Source organism: Oncorhynchus clarkii, chromosome 3, assembly GCF_045791955.1.
Source record: "Oncorhynchus clarkii lewisi isolate Uvic-CL-2024 chromosome 3, UVic_Ocla_1.0, whole genome shotgun sequence".
Taxonomy (NCBI): domain Eukaryota; kingdom Metazoa; phylum Chordata; class Actinopteri; order Salmoniformes; family Salmonidae; genus Oncorhynchus; species Oncorhynchus clarkii.
Genome location: NC_092149.1, coordinates 78,106,672 through 78,131,454, shown reverse-complemented (window position 1 = coordinate 78,131,454; position 24,783 = coordinate 78,106,672). Strand labels below are relative to the sequence as shown.

At 45.3% G+C, this 24,783-nt stretch overlaps 3 protein-coding genes across 4 annotated transcripts; 1 reads left to right on the top strand and 2 right to left on the bottom strand.

The window, feature by feature from the left end:
- The first annotated feature begins 569 nt into the window (after positions 1 to 569).
- LOC139404972 (four and a half LIM domains 2a) lies at positions 570 to 16,273 on the top strand. Of its 2 annotated transcripts, none has more exons than XM_071147528.1 (6): positions 570 to 651; positions 8,200 to 8,375; positions 8,692 to 8,866; positions 12,433 to 12,602; positions 12,946 to 13,132; positions 13,596 to 16,273. In XM_071147528.1, exons 2-6 carry the CDS (start codon positions 8,220 to 8,222, stop codon positions 13,745 to 13,747), a joined length of 840 nt encoding a protein of 279 aa, XP_071003629.1. In that variant the 5' UTR covers positions 570 to 651; positions 8,200 to 8,219; the 3' UTR covers positions 13,748 to 16,273. The 2 variants fall into 2 exon arrangements, with proteins under 2 accessions (XP_071003629.1, XP_071003639.1); XM_071147538.1 differs by lacking the exon at positions 570 to 651 and adding an exon at positions 4,649 to 5,229 and having other exon boundaries at positions 13,596 to 16,181.
- c3h2orf49 (chromosome 3 C2orf49 homolog) lies at positions 16,079 to 20,892 on the bottom strand. The gene is made up of 4 exons (XM_071147549.1): positions 20,731 to 20,892; positions 19,858 to 20,021; positions 18,098 to 18,404; positions 16,079 to 17,508 (listed from the first exon to the last, which is right to left on the bottom strand). The coding sequence occupies exons 1-4, from the start codon at positions 20,857 to 20,859 to the stop codon at positions 17,461 to 17,463; spliced, it is 648 nt and encodes a 215-aa protein (XP_071003650.1). The 5' UTR covers positions 20,860 to 20,892; the 3' UTR covers positions 16,079 to 17,460.
- Positions 20,893 to 21,783: 891 nt separating this feature from the next.
- Positions 21,784 to 23,577, bottom strand: LOC139406156 (G protein-coupled receptor 45). The gene has a single exon (XM_071148642.1). It carries the CDS (start codon positions 23,575 to 23,577, stop codon positions 22,387 to 22,389), a length of 1,191 nt encoding a protein of 396 aa, XP_071004743.1. The 3' UTR covers positions 21,784 to 22,386.
- Positions 23,578 to 24,783: the final 1,206 nt, after the last annotated feature.

Here is a 24,783-nt window from a genome sequence, read left to right as displayed (position 1 = left end):
AGGGAGAGAGAGGGGTCTACACAGGGAGAGAGAGGGTCTACAGGGAGAGAGAGGGTCTACAGGGAGAGAGAGGGGTCTACAGGGAGAGAGAGGGGTCTACAGGGAGAGAGAGGGGTCTACAGGGAGAGAGAGGGGTCTACAGGGAGAGGGGTCTACAGGGAGAGAGAGGGTCTACAGGGAGAGAGAGGGTCTACAGGGAGAGAGAGGGGTCTACACAGGGAGAGAGAGGGTCTACAGGGAGAGAGAGGGTCTACAGGGAGAGAGAGGGGTCTACAGGGAGAGAGAGGGGTCTACAGGGAGAGAGAGGGGTCTACAGACACAGAAATTAGCGTAGTTAGTAGTTGTGTGTGGTTAGTGAACTACAATGCAATGCCTTACAAGGCCAAAGGGCAGTTGGTGTGGCAGAGTGACAGTGTGTGTGTGTATGTCGAGAGAGAGAGAGGGTTTTATCTCTGTAGGGCCATTGTATTTATAGCCCATTTCAACCCCCCCCCCCCCCCCCCTCACCCCCCAACCCCCTCCTCACCCGCTCCACAATTAGTTGTCTATGGGTGGGGTAATCCAATCAGGAGTGACTACAGCTCGCCCTCTGTTCACCGGTCTCAGTCTGAGCAGACTCCTCACAGACACACACCCTCCACAGACAGAAAGGTAGGACTCAGCACTGTCCACTCCTCTACCCATCCATCCCTTCTTCACTCCTCTTCTTTCTCCTTTTCTGGGACATAAACTTTTAATTCCACTCATCCTCTCACACACCCATTCCCTCTCTCCACCTGAGCTCTTATCCCTCTACTTAATCATGTTCTCTTTCTTTCTATCTTTCCACCATTCATCCATCTGATTACCTCTTCTTCTCTACCACCTGAAACAATCACCCTCCAATCAGCTCAAACAATAACTCCCAACCTCCTCCTAAATCTCCACAACTCTCTCTCTCTGATTACGGTTATTCAGGCCTTGAACACTATGATTGAACTTCGGCTTTGATGCGTGACATTTGACCTAATTTCTCCACTGACTAACTCAACTTTAGCTTGATAGATTTATTTTGTTAAAGAAATGTGCCACTGTCACTTTGAATTAGAGGTAATCAGTTGAGCTTCAGTCAGTATCAACTACTTCTCTATGATACAGATTACATGCATGATCAAACTAGGTATCTTAAAGATGTGTTTCTGTGTCCTCGAAAAGCCTGACCCTACTGTCCTACATTCACTGTGCCTTGGAGAGGAAATTATTTTGGATGTAGAGGACTTTGTTTTAAATGCTATTATTTAGCAAGGCAAGGTAATAATTTCAGCAGATTTACATTGTCACAATGCAGATACAAGATCCATCAGTCAATGTATGCATGTGTGTGTGAATGTGTGCGTGTGCGTGTGTGCGTGGCAGAGCCTGTCTATGCTATGCTGTAATATCTAATGCAAGAGGATAAGTGTAGGTGTTATCAGTGTGCCTGGATACTGTGCTGACAGACATGGCTGACAGACAGACAGGGCAGACAGACAGGGCAGACAGACAGGGTCTAATATGCTCTGTGCCTTTCTGCCAATGATCTATACCCTATAGTTATGGTTAGGAGTGGGTAGTGGTATGGACGAAGGGGGGTACATTTGGGGAAACAGAGTTCCACCCCTTTAGACTAAGAGATAGCGTTCAGTGCTGTCCTGGCTGGATGTATCCAATGGAATAGTCCCAAAAGTGCTCACTCAGCTCATTGGGTATGCTAAATATGAGGCCTGTATGTTTGAGGGATGGTGCATTTCTGTAGTAGTTTGTCGTTGAAACATTGAGCTATTTTGAGCACCTGTCTAGCCCCTCTATTGTGGCTCTTAAAAGCATTCCAGTTTCCTCTGAGGGTACTGGCTATCATTAGAGACTTGTGTCACTGTGGGCCACTCCCACCATTGTGGCTCAAGCCTCCAACTGAGTGAGATGGATGCCCTGCTGAGAGAGAGAGCAGAGGTCAGGTGTGGGTACTCCAGGGGTAAATTGGGAGGTGGCCGATTTGTAGTGGAAAAGAAGGGAGGAGAGAGGAGATGACAGGTGAGGAGGGAGGGTTGTGGTGTTGAGGGGAGAAGAGAGGATGGCTGGGTGAGGAGAGAGGGTTATGGTGTTGAGGGGAGGAGAGAGGATGGATGGGTGAGGAGGGAGGGTTGTGGTGTTGAGGGGACGGGAAGGGAGAGGAGATGACAGGTGAGGAAGCAGGGTTGTGGTGTTGAGGGGAGGAGAGAGGATGGATGGGTGAGGAGAGAGGGTTATGGTGTTGAGGGGAGGAGAGAGGATGGATGGGTGAGGAAGCAGGGTTGTGGTGTTGAGGGGAGGAGAGAGGATGGATGAGTGAGGAGGGAGGGTTGTGGTGTTGAGGGGAGGGGAGAGGATGGATGGGTGAGGATGGAGGGTTATGGTGTTGAGGGGAGGGGAGGAGAGAGGATGGATGGGTGAGGATGGAGGGTTATGGTGTTGAGGGGAGGGGAGGAGAGAGGATGGATGGGTGAGGAGGGAGGGTTGTGGTGTTGAGGGGAGGAGAGAGGATGGATGGGTGAGGAGGGAGGGTTGTGGTGTGGAGGGGAGGAGAGAGGATGGATGGGGGAGGAGGGAGGGTTGTGGTGTTGAGGGGAGGAGAGAGGATGGATGGGTGAGGAGGGAGGGTTGTGGTGTTGAGGGGAGGAGAGAGGATGGATGGGTGAGGAGGGAGGGTTATGGTGTTGAGAGGATGGATGGGTGAGGAGGGAGGGTTGTGGTGTTGAGGGGAGGGGAGAGGATGGATGGGTGAGGATGGAGGGTTATGGTGTTGAGGGGAGGAGAGAGGATGGATGGGTGAGGAGGGAGGGTTGTGGTGTTGAGGGGAGGGGAGAGGATGGATGGGTGAGGAGGGAGGGTTGTGGTGTTGAGGGGAGGAGAGAGGATGGATGGGTGAGGAGGGAGGGTTGTGGTGTTGAGGGGAGGGGAGAGGATGGATGGGTGAGGATGGAGGGTTATGGTGTTGAAGGGAGGAGAGAGGATGAATGGGTGAGGAGGGAGGGTTGTGGTGTTGAGGGGAGGAGAGAGGATGGATGGGTGAGGAGGGAGGGTTGTGGTGTTGAGGGGAGGAGAGAGGATGGATGGGTGAGGAGGGAGGGTTGTGGTGTTGAGGGGAGGAGAGAGGATGGATGGGTGAGGAGGGAGGGTTGTGGTGTTGAGGGGAGGAGAGAGGATGGATGGGTGAGGAGGGAGGGTTATGGTGTTGAGAGGATGGATGGGTGAGGAGAGAGGGTTGTGGTGTTGAGGGGAGGAGAGAGGATGGATGGGTGAGGAGGGAGGGTTGTGGTGTTGAGGGGAGGAGAGAGGATGGATGGGTGAGGAGGGAGGGTTGTGGTATTGAGGGGATGGATGGGTGAGGAGGGAGGGTTGTGGTATTGAGGGGAGGAGAGAGGATGGATGGGTGAGGAGGGAGGGTTGTGGTGTTGAGAGGATGGATGTGGGATCTTTGTCTTGCTCAGTAAATATATTAAACTTATCTCAAGTCAATTTAATTACAGGTTTAATTATGATAGTGAAAAACAAAAGACATTTTAACTTAAGGTGATAGCGTAATGAGAGTTTAACTGCTCAGGTTTGTGAAAGTCATAAGAAATCTTCATAATTGAGTGTGTTTGTGTGCGCGTGTGTGAGATTCAGATGGGTTCTCCAGCATTGCATAACACAATTACGGCAAACCCACACATGTGACAACAGCACAGACAGCACTCAATCCCATCACAGACATATGATCCAATCATTGACAGAAAAATACTCGATTCAATCATCCACTCAGAAAATCATTGCCTCACTAGACAAAACCTGCATTTCATCATACCTCAGAGCCAAGGGTCGAACCATGACACAGCATGTACTTCCCAGGAGTTCAGCACACTTGTACTTACATTGTATGACACTTGTATTACAAGTAGAAGCAAAGTACTGTACATGTCTGACAAAAGTTAAGAAATACCCTCTATTCCTCCACATTGAGGTGTTCATTCTGCGCACGCGTGTGTGTGTGTGTGTGTGTATTAGTCAGGTGGTTGGTGCCTGTCATTAGCTTCGCTGGTATGGGTGACATCGAAGAGAACACAGAGCCCCGTCTCCAACAGCTGTCCACTGTTTAAATAGCTGCAGATTTTATTAGGGCTCAGTTTCTCTTTTATTTTAGGACCAAGATGAACCCTGATTTAAGTGAGTTAGAGAGAGAGACAGCCAGACAACGAGAGAGAACGAGAGAGGATGGATGGATGGATGGATGGATGGAAGTAGAGGAGAGGAAGAGCAACAGCGATGGAAAAACTGGGAAAAGGGATTAGAGGGAGAGTCATTATTATCGGTAGATAGGATAGTAAATCTATTCCTCTTTAAACTTGAAGACAGAGAACAGAAAATTCCTCTGACTTCCTGTTTCAATCTAATTTGGACCAGTACCAAGACCCTTCTCTAGCCCTTTAACATATGCAGTCTTAGTTTCGATTCTTGTTTGGACCCCTATTCTTGAGTAAGAAGTGGTATATCTGAGGATCTCATACACAAAGGCTGTAATACATGAAGAACATACCATGATATTACAGGGGATTTAGTCCAGAGAAAGGGGGACCGAACGAGGTAATGAGGAAATGCAAACAGAAAAATAGACAGTATCGGGTTGGAAAAACAAGGGAAAGCAAATACAGAGAGAGAGGGGGTTGGGGACAGGAAGAGAGGGGGTTGGGGACAGAGAGAGAGGGGGTTGGGGACAGGGAGAGAGGGGGTTGGGGACAGGGAGAGAGGGGGTTGGGGACAGGGAGAAAGGGAAGAAGAGAGATCTAGCGAGAGATGAGAGGGTGAATAAGAATACGAGGGAAAGAGAGAAGGAATTTAAGAAAGTGAGGGGGGACATTCTTAAGTTCTCCTGTTTTTCCTTTGCCTCCTTATATGGTCAAACCATGACAGTGGAATCAGTGGGCAAGAGGGGAGTAGGTCAGAACGAGAGAGAGAGAAAGAGAGAGAGAAGAATGAGAGCGAGAGGAAAGTGGTGAGAAGTGTAGAGGAGAGAGGTATGCAGCGTTGTGTGCTTGGGACACTGGGGACTTCCAGAGGCAGCCGGCCACACACGCGTACAAACACACACGCGTACAAACACACACACACACACACAGGTCAGCAGAGTGACAGGCCAAACACAGAGAGGGATAACCAGAGGTTTATCAGGGGCTGGACTGCTGGCAGCTGCAAAGCGTGAGTAGACATTTTTCCAGTGTGCCGTGTCACACACACTGTGGGAGTCTGAGCTGTGTTGTGGTGCGTTGTGATGCTGACAGCCGGAGGTGAGGTGATGGATGACTGACTGCATGGTGACATAGTGAGTGTTGGTATGCGCAGGGGCGAAGGTCCCCTGTCTCTCTCTAAGTACGATTGATAGATAGAGCTATTAATAATGTTCCTCTCATCTGTCACCCTGCAGCTGTCACACCAACAGAGACAAAAGACTGACACACAGAGGTCAAAGACTAAACCCTCTAGAGAGACATACTGTACACAAAAGTACAACTTGATCCTACAACTGTCGGCAATATAACACTGGCTCAAAAGATGACAGGCAGATGTGTATTGGGATTTCCTCAATGTCTTGTCAAGTGATCTCTATTGTGCTATATTGCATTGCCTCCACTTTGCTTGAATTTGAAATGCCCGTTGTGGATATTATATTCATGCAGTGACAGGCAAGTGAATTGAGATCCAGTTCTCATTTACTATAACAGACTGATTGTGAGAAGGATGTATCCTCTCTGTTCCTACTCAATGTCAGGAAGCGGATATCTCTGTATAAAACACTGACACAGAGAAGGCCAACAGACACACTTGACTTTTACAAGCTGGCTTCTGTTCATCTCGTTGGACTCTTAAAAACCTACTTACAAAAGTATGCAGGTCATGGATCAAGGTTCTTGACCATAACTTGAATGAGCCATTTATCCCCCTAGAGTCGATGCCCGCGGAAATTCAATTAGCATAATTAAAATATCCCATAGAAATCAATTATCATAATTAAAATATCCCATAAAACCCCATAAAAATCTGACAGTTTAAACTAGAGATATCTGTTAAACTAGAGATATCTGATAAACTAGAGATATCTGATAAACTAGAGATATCTGATAAACTAGAGATATCTGTTAAACCAGAGATATCTGTTAAACTAGAGATATCTGTTAAACTAGAGATATCTGAAACTAGAGATCTGTTAAACCAGAGATATCTGTTAAACTAGAGATATCTGTTAAACCAGAGATATCTGTTAAACTAGAGATATCTGTTAAACCAGAGATATCTGTTAAACTAGAGATCTGTTAAACCAGAGATATCTGTTAAACTAGAGATCTGTTAAACCAGAGATATCTGTTCAACTAGAGATATTTTCTTTGCATTGGATGCATCTCAATTCACCTCATCCTCTGATGTTGCACTTCCGCATCTAAAGCGGTGTTCATCAGACCATGAGACATCCCGAAAATCACTCTTCTTACAAAATTGTCCGTAGTGTCCTAACGTCCCCTCTATGGAAAGATGAGACTCTCACAACATAAGAGTCTTGGTACTCGTCTGAGGTTGGTACAGCCGATCTGCCAACTTCTGTCTGTAGCGTCCCAACAGTTTGGGCTACACACGAATATAGAACACATGCAGTACTAGTCAAAAGTTTGGACAGTATTTTCTACATTATAGAATAATAGTGAAGACATCACAACTATAAAATATTACATATGGAATCACGTAGTAACCAAAAAAGTGTTAAACAAATCAAAATATATTTTACATTTGAGATTTTTCAAAGTAACCACCCTTTGCCTTGATGACAGTTTGGCACACTCTTGGCATTCTCTCAAATCAGCTTCACTTGGAATGGTTTTCCAACAGGCTTGAAGGAGTTCCCACATATGCTGAGCACTTGTTGGCTGCTTTTCCTTCACTCTGCGGTCCAACTCAATTGGGTTGAGGTTGGCTGATTGTCGAGGCCATGTCATCTGATGCAGCACTCCATTACTCTCCTTCTTGGTCAAATAGCCCTCACACAGCCTGGAGGTGTGTTGGGTCCTTGTCCTGAGAACAACAAATGATAGTCCCACTAAGCGCAAACCAGATGGGATGGTGTATCGCTGCAGACTGCTGTGGTAGCCATGCTGGTTAAGTGTGTCTTGAATTGTAAATAAATCACAGACAGTGTCACCAGCAAAGCACCCCCACACCATCCCACCTCCTCCTCCATGCTTCATGGTGGGAACCACACATGCAGAGATCATCTGTTCACCTACTCTGCGTTTCACAAAGACACAGGGGTTGGAACCAAAAATCTCAAATTTGGACTCATCAGCCCAAGCAAGTCTCTTCTTCTTATTGGTGTCCTTTAGTAGTGGTTTCTTTGCAGCAATTCAACCATGAATGCCTGATTCACACAGTCTCCTCTGAACAGGTGATGTTGAGATGTGTCTGTTACCGTTTTGCTCTAGGTTTTCCACAGGCCTCACAATACTTGTCTGAAGGTCCCCCGGTACCAGTTGAAAATAATTATGGAAGTATTTATGGAGATGGTTTAGTGCCAAAAATAAGGAGGATATAATATATATATATATATATATCCTGATCTTTATTCTCTCTCTCAAATATAGGACAGACACTTCAGAACAAACTCTCTTTAGATGTTTTGGGGGACTGTCTGTTGTTCCATGTAGTAAATATGTTGTTCAATGTGTTCGTATGGGTAGTAAGGCCCACTTTGATTTCATGTAGACTGTCTGTTGTTCCATGTAGTGAATATGTTATTCAATGTGTTCGTATGGGTAGTAAGGCCCACTTTGATTTCATGTAGACTGTCTGTTGTTCCATGTAGTGAATATGTTATTCAATGTGTTCGTATGGGTAGTAAGGCCCACTGATTTCATGTAGACTGTCTGTTGATCCATGTAGTGAATATGTTGTTCAATGTGTTCGTATGGGTAGTAAGGCCCACTGATTTCATGTAGACTGTCTGTTGATCCATGTAGTGAATATGTTATTCAATGTGTTCGTATGGGTAGTAAGGCCCACTGATTTTTTATCAGATATTTTTATTGAAAAAGTAAGGCCCCCCTGGCTTAGACATAGCTGTTATGGGTTATACAGTAGTAGGACAAATAATATTTTCAAACTCTCTCTCTCCCCTTGCCTCAGTTGGGATTCCCGGTGCAAAGATGACGGAGCGCTATGACTGCCACTACTGTAAGGAATCCCTGTTCGGGAAGAAATACGTCCTGAGAGAGGAAAACCCATACTGTGTCAAATGCTACGAGAGCCTGTACTCAAACACCTGTGAGGACTGCAAGAAACCCATCGGCTGCAACACCAGGGTAGGAACACACACACACGTACACCAGGGTAGGAACACACACACACACACACGTACACCAGGGTAGGAACACACACACACACACGTACACCAGGGTAGGAACAGGCACACACACACGTACACCAGGGTAGGAACACACACACGTACACCAGGGTAGGAACACACACACACACACACACGTATGCATTGCATGACACATACAAATAGGGATGAACCACTAGCACTGTCTCTCATTTTGTTTACCTTCCATCCAAGAACATTGTCAAAGCATGCTGTCTGATATAAAGACTGAAATTGTCCCTCTGATGCCTCCGTAGGACCTTTCCTACAAGGACCGCCACTGGCACGAGGAGTGTTTCCAGTGCTTCCAGTGTAAACGCTCTCTGGTGGACAAGCCCTTCTCCACCAAGGATGACCAGCTGCTCTGCACTGAGTGCTACTCCAATGAGTACTCCTCCAAGTGCCACGAGTGCAAGAAGACCATCATGCCTGGTGAGAACCTACATTCATCTAATCTACATATAGTAAACACACACACACACAGGCATTTGCATGCACATGGGCATGCACACACGGACGTGCACACAGGCATGTACACAGACTAATCTTGGACTATCACAACGTACACAAACCTCCATAATGGTTGCAAACACAATTTAGATCTGCCCTTATAAAAAAAAAATGAAATACCAACAAACACAGCTTCCCATGAATCTTCAGGAAGTTACGTTATTTACAGACCTGACATTTTGAGTTGATTTGTTTGAGTAGTAGCAGTAGTACCAGTAAAAATAGAAGTAGTAGTACCAGTAGTAGTAGTAGTACCAGCACCAGCAGTGGTAGTAATACCAGTAGTAGTCGTACCCGTAGTAGTAGTAGTAGTAGTAGTACCAGTACCAGCAGTAGTAGCAGTGTCAGTAGTAGTAGTAGTAGTAGTAGTGCCAGTAGTAGTAGTGCCAGTAGTAGTAGTAGTAGTAGTAGTGCCAGTAGTGGTAGTAGTAGTAGTAGTAGTGCCAGTAGTAGTAGTAGTAGTAGTGCCAGTAGTAGTAGTAGTAGTAGTAGTAGTAGTAGTAGTGCCAGTAGTAGTAGTAACAGTAGTAGTAGTAGTGCCAGTAGTAGTAGTAGTAGTGCCAGTAGTAGTGCCAGTAGTAGTAGTACCAGTAGTAGTAGTAATAGTAACAGAATTAGTAGTACCAGTACCAGTATTAGTAGTAGTAGTGCCAGTAGGCGTAGTAGTACCAGTAGTAGTAGTATTAGTAGTACCAGTAGCAGTAGTAGTACTGCCAGTAGTACCAATAGGCGTAGTAGTACCAGTACCAGTAGTAGTAGTAGTACCAGTAGCAGTAGTAGAACCAGGATTAGTAGTACCAGTACCAGTATTAGTAGTAGTACCAGTAGTACCAGTAGTAGTGGTAGTAGTACCAGAATTAGAAGTACCAGTACCAGTATTAGTAGTAGTAGAGCCAGTAGGCGTAGTAGTACCAGTAGTGGTAGTACCAGTACCAGTAGTAGTAGTAGTGCCAGTAGTGCCAGTAGGCGTAGTAGTACCAGTACCAGTAATAGTAGTAGTAGTAGTAGTAGTAGTAGTACCAGTAGCAGTACCAGGATTAGTAGTACCAGTACAAGTATTAGTAGTAGTAGTGCCAGCAGTAGTAGTAGTAGTACCAGTAGTAGTAATAGTAGTAGTAGTACCAGTACCAGTAGTAGTAGTAGTGCCAGTAGTAGTAGTGCCAGTAGTAGTAACAGTAGTACCAATACCAGTAGTAGTCGTAGTAGTACCAGTACCAGTAGTAGTCATAGTACCAGTATTAGTAATAGCAATACCAGTAGTAGTCATAGTAGTACCAGTAGTAGTAGTGCCAGTACCAGTAGTAGTAGTAGTAGTACCAGTAGTAGTAGCAGAAATCGTAGTACCAGTAGTCGTAGTAGTACCAGTAGTAGTAGTACCAGTAGTAGTAGTAGTAGTAGTACCAATACCAGTAGTAGTAGTAGTACCAATACCAGTAGTAGTAGTAGTACCAATACCAGTAGTAGTAGTAGTACCAATACCAGTAGTAGTAGTAGTACCAATACCAGTAGTAGTAGTAGTACCAATACCAGTAGTAGTAGTAGTACCAATACCAGTAGTAGTAGTAGTACCAATACCAGTAGTAGTAGTAGCACCAATACCAGTAGTAGTAGTAGTACCAATACCAGTAGTAGTAGTAGTACCAATACCAGTAGTAGTAGTAGTACCAATACCAGTAGTAGTAGTAGTACCAATACCAGTAGTAGTAGTAGTACCAATACCAGTAGTAGTAGTAGTACCAATACCAGTAGTAGTAGTAGTACCAATACCAGTAGTAGTAGTAGTACCAATACCAGTAGTAGTAGTAGTACCAATACCAGTAGTAGTAGTAGTAGTACCAATACCAGTAGTAGTAGTAGTACCAATACCAGTAGTAGTAGTAGTACCAATACCAGTAGTAGTAGTAGTACCAATACCAGTAGTAGTAGTAGTACCAATACCAGTAGTAGTAGTAGTACCAATACCAGTAGTAGTAGTAGTACCAATACCAGTAGTAGTAGTAGTACCAATACCAGTAGTAGTAGTAGTACCAATACCAGTAGTAGTAGTAGTACCAATACCAGTAGTAGTAGTAGTACCAATACCAGTAGTAGTAGTAGTACCAATACCAGTAGTAGTAGTAGTACCAATACCAGTAGTAGTAGTAGTACCAATACCAGTAGTAGTAGTAGTAGTAGTACCAATACCAGTAGTAGTAGTAGTACCAATACCAGTAGTAGTAGTAGTACCAATACCAGTAGTAGTAGTAGTAGTACCAATACCAGTAGTAGTAGTAGTACCAATACCAGTAGTAGTAGTAGTACCAATACCAGTAGTAGTAGTAGTACCAATACCAGTAGTAGTAGTAGTACCAATACCAGTAGTAGTAGTAGTACCAATACCAGTAGTAGTAGTAGTACCAATACCAGTAGTAGTAGTAGTACCAATACCAGTAGTAGTAGTAGTAGTAGTAGTACCAGTAGTAGTAATACCAATACCAGTAGTAGTCATAGTAGTACCAGTAGTAGTCGTGCCAGTACCAGTAGTAGTAGTAGTAGTACCAGTAGTAGTAGCAGAAATCGTAGTACCAGTAGTCGTAGTACCAGTAGTAGTAGTAGTAGTAGTACCAATACCAGTAGTAGTAGTGGCAGTAGTATTAGTGTCAGTAGTAGTAGTACCAGTAGTAGTAGTACCAGTAGTAGTAGTAGTGCCAGTAGTACCAGTAGTAGTACCAGTAGTACCAGTAGTAGTAGTGGTGGTAGTAGAACGTTTTGGATGATTCTAACTAATATATGTCTTTAAATATCATAATTTCCATAATTCCTTGGGATGGTGCTTCTCTCAGACAAACAGACAGACAGTCAGTGTAACTCTACTCTGGTGAGGTCTGGGGTGCAGCAGAGCAGAAACACTGAATGTACTGTAGATACTGAATACATTTGCTCCAGACTTCCTTGAACACAACAATGCCCCTCTGTACCCACTGTGTTTGTATACAAAGACCGAGAGATTGAAAAACAGATTCTATCTCAAGGCCATCAGACTGCTAAACAGCAATCACTAACTCAGAGAAGCTGCTACCTACATTGAGACCCAATCACTGGACACTTTAATAAATGGATCACTAGTCACTTTAATGAATACAGCTGCACAGTATTGTCTCTTATCAATGGTGATTCTGATATCGTTTAGGGCCTTTAGGACTTGTTAGATATTACTGCACTATCGGAACTAGAAGCATAAGCATTTTGCTATACTCGCATTAACATCTGTAAAACATGTGTATGTGACCAATAAAATTTGAATTTAATTAATTTTTTAAAACCCAGGAAGTATTTTAGAGAGCAGCTCTGAGGGGGCAGACAGTGAGGGACTGTGTGTAACCCAAGGACTGAGTAGCATGTGTGTCCTCTTTCGCACTCTCCATTCTCTATACTTCTTAATTCCTTTACCTACCCATCCATCCCTCCACTTTCCCCTCCCTCCCTCTCTCTCCCTCCCCTTCATTCAGGCTCCAGGAAGATGGAGCATAAGGGTAACAGCTGGCATGAGACCTGCTTCACCTGCCAGCGTTGCCAGCAGCCCATCGGCACCAAGAGCTTCATCCCCAAGGAGAACCACAACTTCTGTGTGCCCTGCTACGAGAAACAGTTTGCCATGCAGTGTGTGCACTGCAAGAAGGTAGGTTTAAGGTCATAATATTAAGTGTAAATACTGTAGTATCTCTTCCTCACTTTTTCTGTCCTCTAAAGTGGCGTATACATCAGAGAGATAGAAAACAGGGCTCTTTCTACAACTACTGAAAGACTGGCTGTGAATCTGGCAAGCTAGAATAGAGCAAGAACGATTAGTACTTTATATGTCCACAAATGTCCTCAATATCCATTCACGTGGCAATTTATTGAATGGATCGCTTAACCGCTAAAATCTGGTATCTGTTGGTGCCTGGTGTGTAGCACTTGGTTGGTGTGTATGTGCTTATTTGTGTGCAGTCACATTTGACCTAACTCTCTCTCTATAATAGCCCATCACTACTGGCGGGGTGACCTATCGCGACCAGCCCTGGCATAAGGACTGCTTCCTGTGCACCGGCTGCAAGCAGCAGCTGTCTGGCCAACGCTTCACCTCCCGTGACGACTTTGCCTACTGCCTCAACTGTTTCTGCAACCTGTATGCCAAGAAGTGTGCTTCCTGCACCACCCCCATCAGCGGTAAACTATCTATCCATCTGGGTGTGTTGCAGATACACATTTTCTGCTCACGCACTGATGATCAGATCTTTACAACACGTGGAACAGTGCTTAGTGTATCAGGAACTAAAGGGAACATGACAGAAGGATCCGATCATCTGTGCAGACCTGCAAGGAAATTGTATACCCGTCTCTAACAGAATGAGTCAGTCAGCCAGTTAGATAGCCACTTTTAAATCAGTCCTAACTTGTAAATCAGGAAGTCAGTCACTTACTCACCCCATCACTCTGTACACTGTGGCCCTGTTTGAATCCTTACTAAAGTTCTCCACCTTTCCTCCTTCCCCAATCACTGATCTGTGGAAATGGAGAAAGCAAGATACAGTATAACTGCTCTATGGTTTCCTTCATTTATGTTTTAGGATGCAGAGACATCCTTCACCTTTTGATAACAGCATGTGTTCATCTCTCCCCGTTCTCTTAGGTCTGGGTGGCAGTAAGTACATCTCGTTTGAAGAGCGCCAGTGGCACAACGACTGCTTCAACTGTAAGAAGTGCTCTGTCTCCCTGGTGGGCCGGGGTTTCCTCACCGAGCGTGACGACATCCTGTGCCCCGAGTGTGGCAAAGACATCTGACATCTGGCAGGCAGCGAGTGGCCGACACGTCTGATTGGAAATTAACGAAACAACCAGGAAGTAACAACGACCTATCAGAGCACAACTGAGTATCATTGTGTATATATATATATATATATATATATATATACAGTTGAAGTCGGAAGTTTACATACATCTTAGCCTAATACATTTAAACTCAGTTTTTTACAATTCCTGACATTTATATCCTAGTAAAGATTCCCTGTCTTAGGTCAGTTAGGTTCACCACTTTATTTTAAATTTTCATTTCAGATTTTATTTCTTTCATCACATTCCCAGTGGGTCAGAAGTTCACATACACTCAATTAGTATTTGGTAGCATTGCCTTTAAATTGTTTAACTTGGGTCAAACGTTTTGGGTAGCCTTCCACAAGCTTCCCACAGTAAGTTGGGTTAATTTTGGCCCATTCCTCCTGACAGAGCTGGTGTAACTGAGTCAGGTTTGTAGGCCTCCTTGCTCTCACACGCTTTTTCAGTTCTGCCCACAAATTCAGTTCTGCCACTCCAATATCTTGACTTTGTTGTCCTTAAGCCATTTTACCTCAATTTTGGAAGTATTCTTGGGAACATTGTACATTTGGAAGACCCATTTGCGACCAAGCTTTAACTTCCTGACTGATGTCTTGAGATGTATATATCAATATATCCACATAATTTCCCTACCTCATGATGCCATCTATTTTGGGAAGGACATCAGTCCCTCCATCCTGCAGCTAAGCTGCCACCCCCATGCTTCACGGTTGGGATGGTGTTTTTCGGTTTGCAAGCCTCCCCCTTTTCCTCGAAACATAACAATGGTCATTATGGCCAAACAGGTATATTTTTGTTTCATCAGACCAGAAGACATTTCTCCAAAAATTACGATCTTTGTCCCCATGTGCAGTTGCAAACCGTAGTCTGGCATTTTTACGGCAGTTTTGGAGCAGTGGCTTCTTCCTTGCTGAGCGGCCTTTCAGGTTATGTCGATATAGGACTTGTTTTAATGTGGATATAGATACTTTTGTACCTGTTTCCTCCAGCATCTTCACAAGGTCCTTTGCTGTTGTTCTTGGATTGATTTGCACTTTTCACACCAAAGTACGTTCATCTCTAGGAGAAAGAACGCGCCTCCTTCCTGAGCAGTATGACGACTGCGTGGTCCCATGGTGTTTATACTTGCGTACTATTGTTTGTACAGATGAACGTGGTACCTTCAGGCATTTGGAAATGTCTCCCAAGGATGAACCAGACTAAAAAGATTCTGAGGTGTTGGCTGATTTCTTTTGATTTTCCCATGATGTCAAGCAAAGAGGCACTGAGTTTGAAGGTAGGCCTTGAAATACATCTACAGGTACACATCCAATTGACTCAAATGATGTCAATTAGCCTATCAGAATCTTCTAAAGCCATGACATCATTTTCTGGAATTTTCCAAGCTGTTTAAGGCACAGTCAACTTCGTGTCTGTAAACTTCTGACCTACTGGAATTGTAATACAGTGAATTGTAAGTGAAATAATCTGTCAACTGTTGGAAAAATGTAAAAAAGTAGATGTCCTAACCGACTTGCCAAAACTATAGTTTGTTGTCAAGAAATTTGTGGAGAGGTTGAAAAATGAGTTTTAATGACTCCAACCTAAGTGGATGTAAACTTCCGACTTCAACTGTGTATATATATATATATGACATATGAACACAAGATACTGGTCGCGTTCCCCTTCTCAGACGTCGCATGCATCAACCAATGATTGGGTGCCACGTCATCGACTGGGCAGTCCGGCATCAGATTGCCTTAACATCATGTGGTTTGCTAATACGTAAAATACCTATCCGGGCGTTGCAAGATCTTGCATGCATCAGCAACACCTGGGCAAAGGAACACACTCGTTATTAGGCTACTAACCCCATATACACTATATGAGTTCAAAAATATACATGACAATGTTTTTTGGAGTGCAACAGCAAATGTTGCTTTCTGCATGCCCTGGCTTAATACATCACATAGTTAGAGGTTTTACACATGAATGTCTGTCATAATTATAAAGAGTCATATATTCAGAGTTTATGTATTGAAAGGAATATTTCCCCTGAACTACACAATTATTGCAGTCATTGTGTAATTTGGGTGCCAAATACCTTTAAGATTTTAAAGGCTATCTACTGGTGTGTATGAGGGAGCATAAGTCCCAAAGTTGCGAAAATGTGAACTAACTCAAACAGGTTTACCAGGCATTTACACTGGTGCAAAGTTTGTAATGTTATTCAGATGGAAATAAAACAAAAGCTACAACTAAAATAAAAAAATACATGAACCAAAGTGTAAATAATGACAGTTTGGTTTTTAAACTCTGTTTATTATCACCCCCAACACGTATACATTTGAGTGACACTGGTGCAAATGCTTGGTAACGATGATGCCTATGCCTATTAAGGTGAGAGCCAACAGACATGTCTCTTATCAGTCACAAGGGCTCTGACAGGAAGTCAGTGTCTGAAGTCCAAATAAAGACGTATAAAAAATGCACCAACTGCTGTACACCTTGTATGACTAAGGAAGTGACATGAAGTTAAGTCTTTCCTCTAGGGTTTTCTTTAGCTGCGGTGGCAGTTAGAGGATGGAGTCCAACAAGGGGCAGTTGATGGGCACTTCCCTCTATACATCTACATTATAGGAACGTACAGGCGGCTAAATACATTTGGGGAAAATCTTTTACAATGCCTTTGAGTTGGTACAAGTTGCCCCTAACTGCTGGTCCTGGGTCAGGTATGCTTTGATGCCTTAATGGTAAAGAGTAGGATTCAAGGTTGGCTAATCTGATCCTAGACCAGGAGCAAAGTCTTTCTCAGGCGCTTGCAAATCATGCAGGACTGAGTCTCTGGCACCATCTGGTGGTTCACTTCCATTTAATTCAAATGCACCCCCACTCAAGGCAAGGCACACTAGCTAAACATCCCATTACAAATGCAAGTGTCACAGTACCAATACAATACAGCTGGAATCCTTCAATTGTGAAAAACCGAAACAAAGTTCCTGGAAACAACAAAACACTGCCCCCCCGCCCGACATCATTGCACGCGCTATATGTACTGCAATGAGTTTTACAATTACGATGCACCTCGCCACGGCAACAATAACGGGGGTGGGGCGGCCAGTGGCAATGTTCCTCCTAATGAGGATTCCAATTAAATCAGTATCAAAACGCAGAGAAATCCCTTACCCATCGTGCCCCACTGTGGATATGGTACGGCCACACAGACGTATGAAGATGCATAACAACTTAGCATTGTAGACCCAAAGTTCTCCTATCAAGTTAAACACCATCAACCTCCTCAACTCGAGCTCTAACAGCCCTGGAAGGATGAACTCTAACTGTTCTAAGAGGATTTCAGGTAGGTCACATCACAGAATTATAATGCATAGAGCAGAATTGAGGGTTAAACTGCTTATTCCACAAAACACTTATGAACATAGAAATATTGTGGTGCCATGTCTGCATTAAGAGTCAGTAAAGTCCCAGGAGCAGAGTACTCACTGTAAGGACACTTGAGGGTCAGGTAAAGGGTCAGAGAGTAGTTCTGGGGTCAGTTAGGTGAATGAGGACGGATGTCACCACCCGTTCTGTGATTGTCCCGACTCTGGCAGAGAATGCCCCAGTGTGAGGTGGCTCATCACTGCTCTACAGTGGAGTGGTGGGTCTCTGGGTACGGTCCAGGGTCAAGGCCAGGTCACTTTCTGGATCTTTGTTTTTTCTTTGAGTTCACCCTGAGGAGACAGAGACGATCACTGACAACATTCACAGATCACACATTCCCAAACCTCTCCAAGTCAGTCAAATAGCCCATGAAAGCAGTCCCCAACCCTGGTTCTGGAGAGCTCCTGAATGTGAAAACATTTGGTCCAGTGGAACTGTAAAAAACCTGTTTCATCTAAATCAGATTTATTGGATTATAATATATTATTTATAAACCGGGTGGTTTGAACACTAAATGCTGATTGGATGAAAGCAGTGGTAAAGCAGATTGTATACCACGGGTATACAAAAATGCATTTGTACTGTTCCATTTACATTGGTAACCAGTTTATAATAGCAATAAGGCACCTTGGGGGTTTGTGGTATTTGGCCAATATCCAGACACTCCACATTGCATCGTGCCGAAGAACAGCCCTTAGCCAAGGTATATTGGCCATATACCACACCTCCTCGGGCCTTATTGCTTAAGTATACCATTAGCTGAATCCATTGTTTTGGTTGGAACTAAATCCTGCAGCTATCCAGGACCACGGTTGGTGACAAGAAAATCATCTTTAGAAAAATATTTTGCATAGACCAGTAGATACTGAGGTTCCATACCGAGCTGTCTGCCTCCCGTTTGAGATTAACTGACTTGGGGGAGGAGGGGGGGCTCCCCAGACCCTTATTCACAGTGGGACTCCTATGGGGGCCTCCTGGGCTGTGGGAGGACGAGGGGGTAGGGGTGGTGCTGGACAGCTTGCGTATGGGGCTGAAGAGGTTCATGGAGGGAGGGTGCTTGAATCTGTCGGTAACGCCAGACCCCGAGGTCTGACCCTCTGGCTTTTTCAGTCTGACGGGGCCACTTTTAGAGGAGCTGCCATCGAACACGATCAGAGGCCTCTTCCTGTTGTGGTCGTCACTGAAGCTGTAAGACAAAACAGGACACTGACTGAGGCTACAGTAGGATTAAGGCAATTCCACAGTAAGGCAATTCCACAGTAAGGCAATTCCACAGTAAGGCAATTCCACAGTAAGGCAATTCCACAGTAAGGCAATTCCACAGTGACTCAGATTTTTCAACTTCAAAATGTATGCCCATCAAAAAAAAACATTGATTTCAAAGTTAAACAAATCATACAACTCTGTGCACAAGACTACTTTAAACAATGTAAGCAGTAAAAAAAAATAAAAAACTATCACCACCATTAGATTTACTCTGTTAAACTTTATCTGCAAAGTTCCACCTGTAAATGGGGTTTTGCGAAGCATAGTCCTCGTGCCTAGAGTTGTATGGTTTGTTATCCTTGGAAATCAATGTTTTTTTGTTTGGTATCTGTGGCCATCAAACTGCAGAGAGACATTCTTTAATATCAGGCTGATTTCCTCAACAACTAAGAGTTGGTCCAGTAGCTACCATGTTGTAGCAGCGTGAAGCACACCCATGCTGTAGCAGCGTGACGCACACCCATGCTGTAGCAGCGTGACGCACACCCATGCTGTAGCAGCGTGACGCACACCCATGCTGTAGCAGCGTGACGCACACCCATGCTGTAGCAGCGTGACGCACACCCATGCTGTAGCAGCGTGACGCACACCCATGCTGTAGCAGCGTGACGCACACCCATGTTGTAGCAGCGTGACGCACACCCATGTTGTAGCAGCGTGACGCACACCCATGTTGTAGCAGCGTGACGCACACCCATGTTGTAGCAGCGTGACGCACACCCATGTTGTAGCAGCGTGACGCACACCCATGTTGTAGCAGCGTGACGCACACCCATGTTGTAGCAGCGTGACACACACCCATGTTGTAGCAGCGTGACGCACACCCATGTTGTAGCAGCGTGATGCACACCCATGTTGTAGCAGCGTGATGCACACCCATGTTGTAGCAGCGTGATGCACACCCATGTTGTAGCAGCGTGATGCACACCCATGTTGTAGCAGCGTGATGCACACCCATGTTGTAGCAGCGTGATGCACACCCATGTTGTAGCAGCGTGAAGCACACCCATGTTGTAGCAGCGTGAAGCACACCCATGTTGTAGCAGCGTGAAGCACACCCATGTTGTAGCAGCGTGAAGCACACCCATGTTGTAGCAGCGTGAAGCACACCCATGCACAAATACTCAGAGCAAAGTCTTGCATCACGCTCATTTCAATATGTACGGTTTTCAAATCTCCTTGTTCGAATGCTGAGTTTACCTTTAAATAAAGTCTGACTCAGTGGTATTTTTGTATTGTCAATGTAACAGAGTTAAGAGTATTTTTATTTTTTTTAACAACCAAATCTCTATTTTTTATGTAAATGGCATGTTTTAGATAGGTCCAGACACCTTGGTGATTTCACGTTTTAGAGAAACATATCCTCTCCCCACCTACGAGACTGTCCGCTGGCTGTGCTCTGTCGCGCTCGAGTCTGCTCCATCCTCTTTCCCCAGCGGTTGTTTGGCAGCGCTCTCTGCGGGAGGGGGATGACGTGCCGGAGGTAGAGAGCCGTGAGCTGGTCGCGGCTCCCATCGTCTCCACTGGTTATCTTTTTCTGTCCAGGACAAGGGTCAAAACAAGTGTTAGCTAGAGCCTCAATAAAACCACCAGTTGACACTCATGAACTAGACAAACGTTTTGCTACAGTGTGCTCTGGAGCAATAAGGCACCTCAGGGGTTTGTGGCATATGGTCAATATACCACAGCTAAAGGCTGTTCTTATGCACAAGGCAGAGTGCCTGGATAAAGCCCTTAGCCGTGGTATATTGGCCATACACCACAAACCCTTATTACTATTATAAACTGGTTACCAACATAATTAGAGCAGTAAAAATAAATGTTGTGTCATACCCATGGTATACGTCTGATATACCACAGCTGCCAGCAGTCAGGGCTTGAAACACCCAGTTTATAATAATGAATACACCCCAGGTACTCCCTTATTTCACCTGACGCATGCGCAAAAAACTAAAAATAAACTAAAACACGCCTGAATCTAAACAAACCACGATTCACACATTTTTATAAGCTTGTTTAATAATATTTTCCTGACGATATTTCCAACATGCTGGGTTTGCATGGCCTCTTTAGTGTTCGGACGCTGGTATAAATAACTAGCTAAATCAGCGGACCATTTTGGCTACAATACAAGCTGGCTGACGTTAACTACCGGTGGCTAGCTAGCTGACAGGCTAGCTGGGACCTAGCTGACTAGCGCAAAATCAACCCTCTCCTTGTTGAAATTCAGCTGATTCGTCTCTTACCTCATTCAGAACCAACTGGATAAACTCCTGAGACAGGAGCTCGGGGTGTAGTAAGAGATCTGCGTTAGAAGCGCCTCTATCCTGAGATGTGTCTTTCCCTTCACGTCCCATGTTGGTGGAGCGCGCCATCTTTGCCCTCTCGCCCCAGCATCCTCTACGACTGGTTGTGACGTATTTCATCTGTCCCATCAATCAGATACATCATCAAAGCAGGGCTCAAATGGGCTACGTCTCAATCAATTATAATGGCTTCCTCTCCTTATGTCTATGTATCATTCATTTTAAGTAAGTCAGTGATACACTTAATGTACATACTTTATTTTCATGTTGCATAAAAAGGATCTGTAGGGATGTTTTCTCTGTCAGTTCTTGCAGCTCAGTGTGCTGAGAAAATGAAGCAACCTTTGCCTGTCCCTTAGATCTAAAGCCTGTTTTGTGATATATTTAGGTCTTGCCTAAGGTTATTATGAGATAGGGTAAGGCAAACTTATGCTAGATCTGTGTCTAAAGGTCACTTCTACCTGGGCATCGATGTGTACATAGTACACATCTTTCTTTGTTCATTCAAACAGTAGAATTGAGATAATCACACCGTACGCAAAGTGTATGAGTTGACATGGTGTGCCCTAGATTTGAACTTCTCTCAGTAAACTGTTTAACCACGGTACATATGGAGATGCATTACCTACAACACAGACTGTGTGTTCTGCTGTGGAAGATATGGGTCTTCCACACATAAATGCACTCCGCATCCGACAACCAATAGAGGTCTTTAGTATCCCAGCAACACAACCATTGTATTGACATTGTAGAGGCAGGGGATGGCTGTACGTGGTTTGTGTTCGACAACATGCTCTACCTTTGTCAACCAGCATGGCCCAACATATATTTTAGTTCCAGTATTAGGTTTAAGGTACAATGCTAGCCTATTACAGTCTATGTAGACAACTTACAACGGTTAGAACTGTGTTTAACATCATTTGTTATCTTTAATTTCTACTCAGTCTATAGGCTACATATGCATAGTTTATGACGTCAACACACCTGCTAATTGGATTGTTAGTTCATTCAGTTAATCAATTATTCATTCACAGAAACACTTTTATACTGATCAACATTTCTTTACAATTTTATCCAACGTTTTCATTTACATACAGTATAATTAGACATATACAACAACCATCTGGGTAAACGATCACCAACAGTACTCAGCCAATTATACAAACACCATGGAGACGGTTAATTAGAAAACACTGTTCCCATTTGTACATCATTTCTCTTCAGGTCTTTTTTTAGGAGAAGGGAAATAAAGACAGTCACACAAAGACTTTCGAGTGGCTCTGTTCATGGCTGTCCAGTGTCTACGGCACTTTAGACAAAACACAAGAATGTACTGTCCTCACCACTATTGCGCCAATGCAAATAATTTGTTAAAAGACTGCAACGTTTCAGCAGCAAGCCGTCTATACTGCTGAAACGTTGATATCTTAACAAATCGTATAGAGTATAGCAGGTCCTTTACACCAGTGGAGCACCCTGTAGCTTCAAGACCAGAGTTGGTGACCACTGCTTTCCACGGTTACCATGGCGTGTCCTCAGAGTGACCGTTAGTTCCACACAGCCGACTGGGTCTCACTGCACACGTAGATGTTACTGTCACACAGCCGACTGGGTCTCACTGCACACGTAGATGTTACTGGGTCTCACCCTCCTGTGGCTCCGGCCCGGCACCCTGGGACACAGCCTACAGCTCTTGGGCATGAACTCCAGACAGGCCTCCCGGAACTTCCTGATCCTCCAGCAGTAGATGACTGGGTTAAACACGGTCTTCAGATAGCTGAGCCACAGAGCCCCCACACTGACCGGATAGAAGGCAGGGCTGAAGTAGAACCTCCGACTGAACACAGCCAGCAAACTGACCACTGTGTGGGGCAGCCAGCACACAGAGAATCCGATGAAGAGGATGAGGATGGTGGTGAAGGCCCGCGTCTTGAAGCTCATGTCCACATTGACCTGCGGGGGACGTTGAAGGCCAGTCAGGCCCAGCTTGCTGACCTGGTTGAGGACCGGGAGGCTGGCCTGGTCGGAGGTGTGGTTGTGGATGCGCAGGGCGTTGCGTCGGACCGTGTTAAGGATGCACAGATAGGAGTAGAGCATGATGCCGAACGGCACAAAGAATACAGCCACTGCCAGCAGCACCGTGTAGCAGCGGTCGGCCAGCGACTCACTGTAGCCCAGCACGCACTGTGGTGCCCAGGCCCCCCCAATGCCCGTCACACCCGCCGCGCCCGCCCGCCAGCCGATCACAGACGGGAGCGCCACGCAGAGGGACAGCGCCCAGGAAGCGCCGATGAGCAGCTTGGCACGGTGTGGCGTCAGCTTGTCCTGCCGCTGAACGATAATGAGGAAACGGTCTACGCTGATGATGAGGAGGATGGACACGCCCTCCAGGACAAAGAGCCAATAGAGCATGACGGAAGCACGGCAGAACCCGCCCCCGAAGCGCCAGTCGGCGGTAGCCACGGTGACGGCGGTGAAGGGCATGCAGAGCAGCGAGAGCATGATGTCAGAGAATGCCAGCGTAGCGAGGAGCAGGTTGATGGCAGAACGCATGGCGGGCTTCTGGTAGACGATCAGACACACGATGGCGTTGCCCAGGAAACCGATGGCGATCATGAAGATCATGATAGCTGCCAGCGTCACACGCAGGGTGACAGGCATGAGGGGACTAGTAGTCCCAACCCCTGGCGGCGGAGGCGGCGGTGGTGAAATCACCACCCCTTCCTCTTCTTCCAGCTCCATCAGGGGGGCACACCTAGCCAGCAGGCTGCCGTTGCAAAACGCCATAGCGATGGTTATCAGGCTAACAGTCAGTTCCACCCTGGATACACATCATTTTTCTTTAGTCTAAAGTTGTGTTGTCAAAGCTTCCTTGGTCAGTCACATGTCCTGGTCTCCTCATTCATGGTCAGGTCTGAAACAGAAGCAACATTTTACATGTCAAATACATGCTGGAACAAAACCTGCATCCTAGAAACATTTGAGTGCAACATAGTTCCTTAAGAACAAAACAGACGGGACAGAAGGATTGCATATCCACTGATCATCGACATCCAGAAGGTAATCTACTGCGGCCAACGTTCGTTATGGTGTTTTGTCCATGTGAATTACTAGTAGTACTACGGGCTGTGGACAAGTAACTGAAGTCCATACTTGTAGCGTTAAGAGTTGTTGTTGTTTTCTACACCGGGGAAGCTTACACAAACAGGAGGGAAGCTAGTGTTTGGCTGGGAGCGAGGCTCATCAGCTTGTCACAGACATGCTCTGTGATGCTCTGGTTATTATCTGTTCAAAGTGTGAATTAGAATCAGAGGAGAGATGGATCACATTTAGTGGAGGAGTGGAGGGGGAATGACTTGCCTGTGCCTCTGACGCTTATAGACTGTTATATAACCCAGAGAGGTTGGGCGGCGCACTTCCACACCCAGGCAGTCACCCGTTTTATCAACGAGGGGGGCAGGACCGAGTTTGGGAAGCGCTGCATCACATACACGCAAACCTTGTTGGCGAGGAAACTGCTGGGCAGCTCCACTATAGAATGTAATCCAGATGAAAGTGAATAGCTCACTCACAGGACACAGCTGTTGCCATGGTTGCAACCCCTTCTCTCGCTCCGGGGGTGGGGTGGAGGGATGGGGAATACTGTGGCTTTAAGCACCATCATGATGCACCTAGTGGTTCCTTTAACCCTGTAAATGAGCCCTTCTCAACACAGTGCTTCCCCAGCTACACAGCTGTGAAAGGCAGGTGACGACCTGGAAGAGGACCACTGTCTCAACATTATGGATCTCATCAACCAATCAATATGGAGGTTGTGTGTGTGGGTGCTTTTGTGCTTTAAGCTTTTGAAAATGGATATTTCTGCCTCAAGCTTTACAAAGGAAAATTCTAGATGAATGATCCCTGTTGTGGATTCATATACAAGACCTTGCGTCAAAAGTGTTACTGATCGTTGCTGAGGCAACCAGGTCATCACATCCATGGTAACAAGGC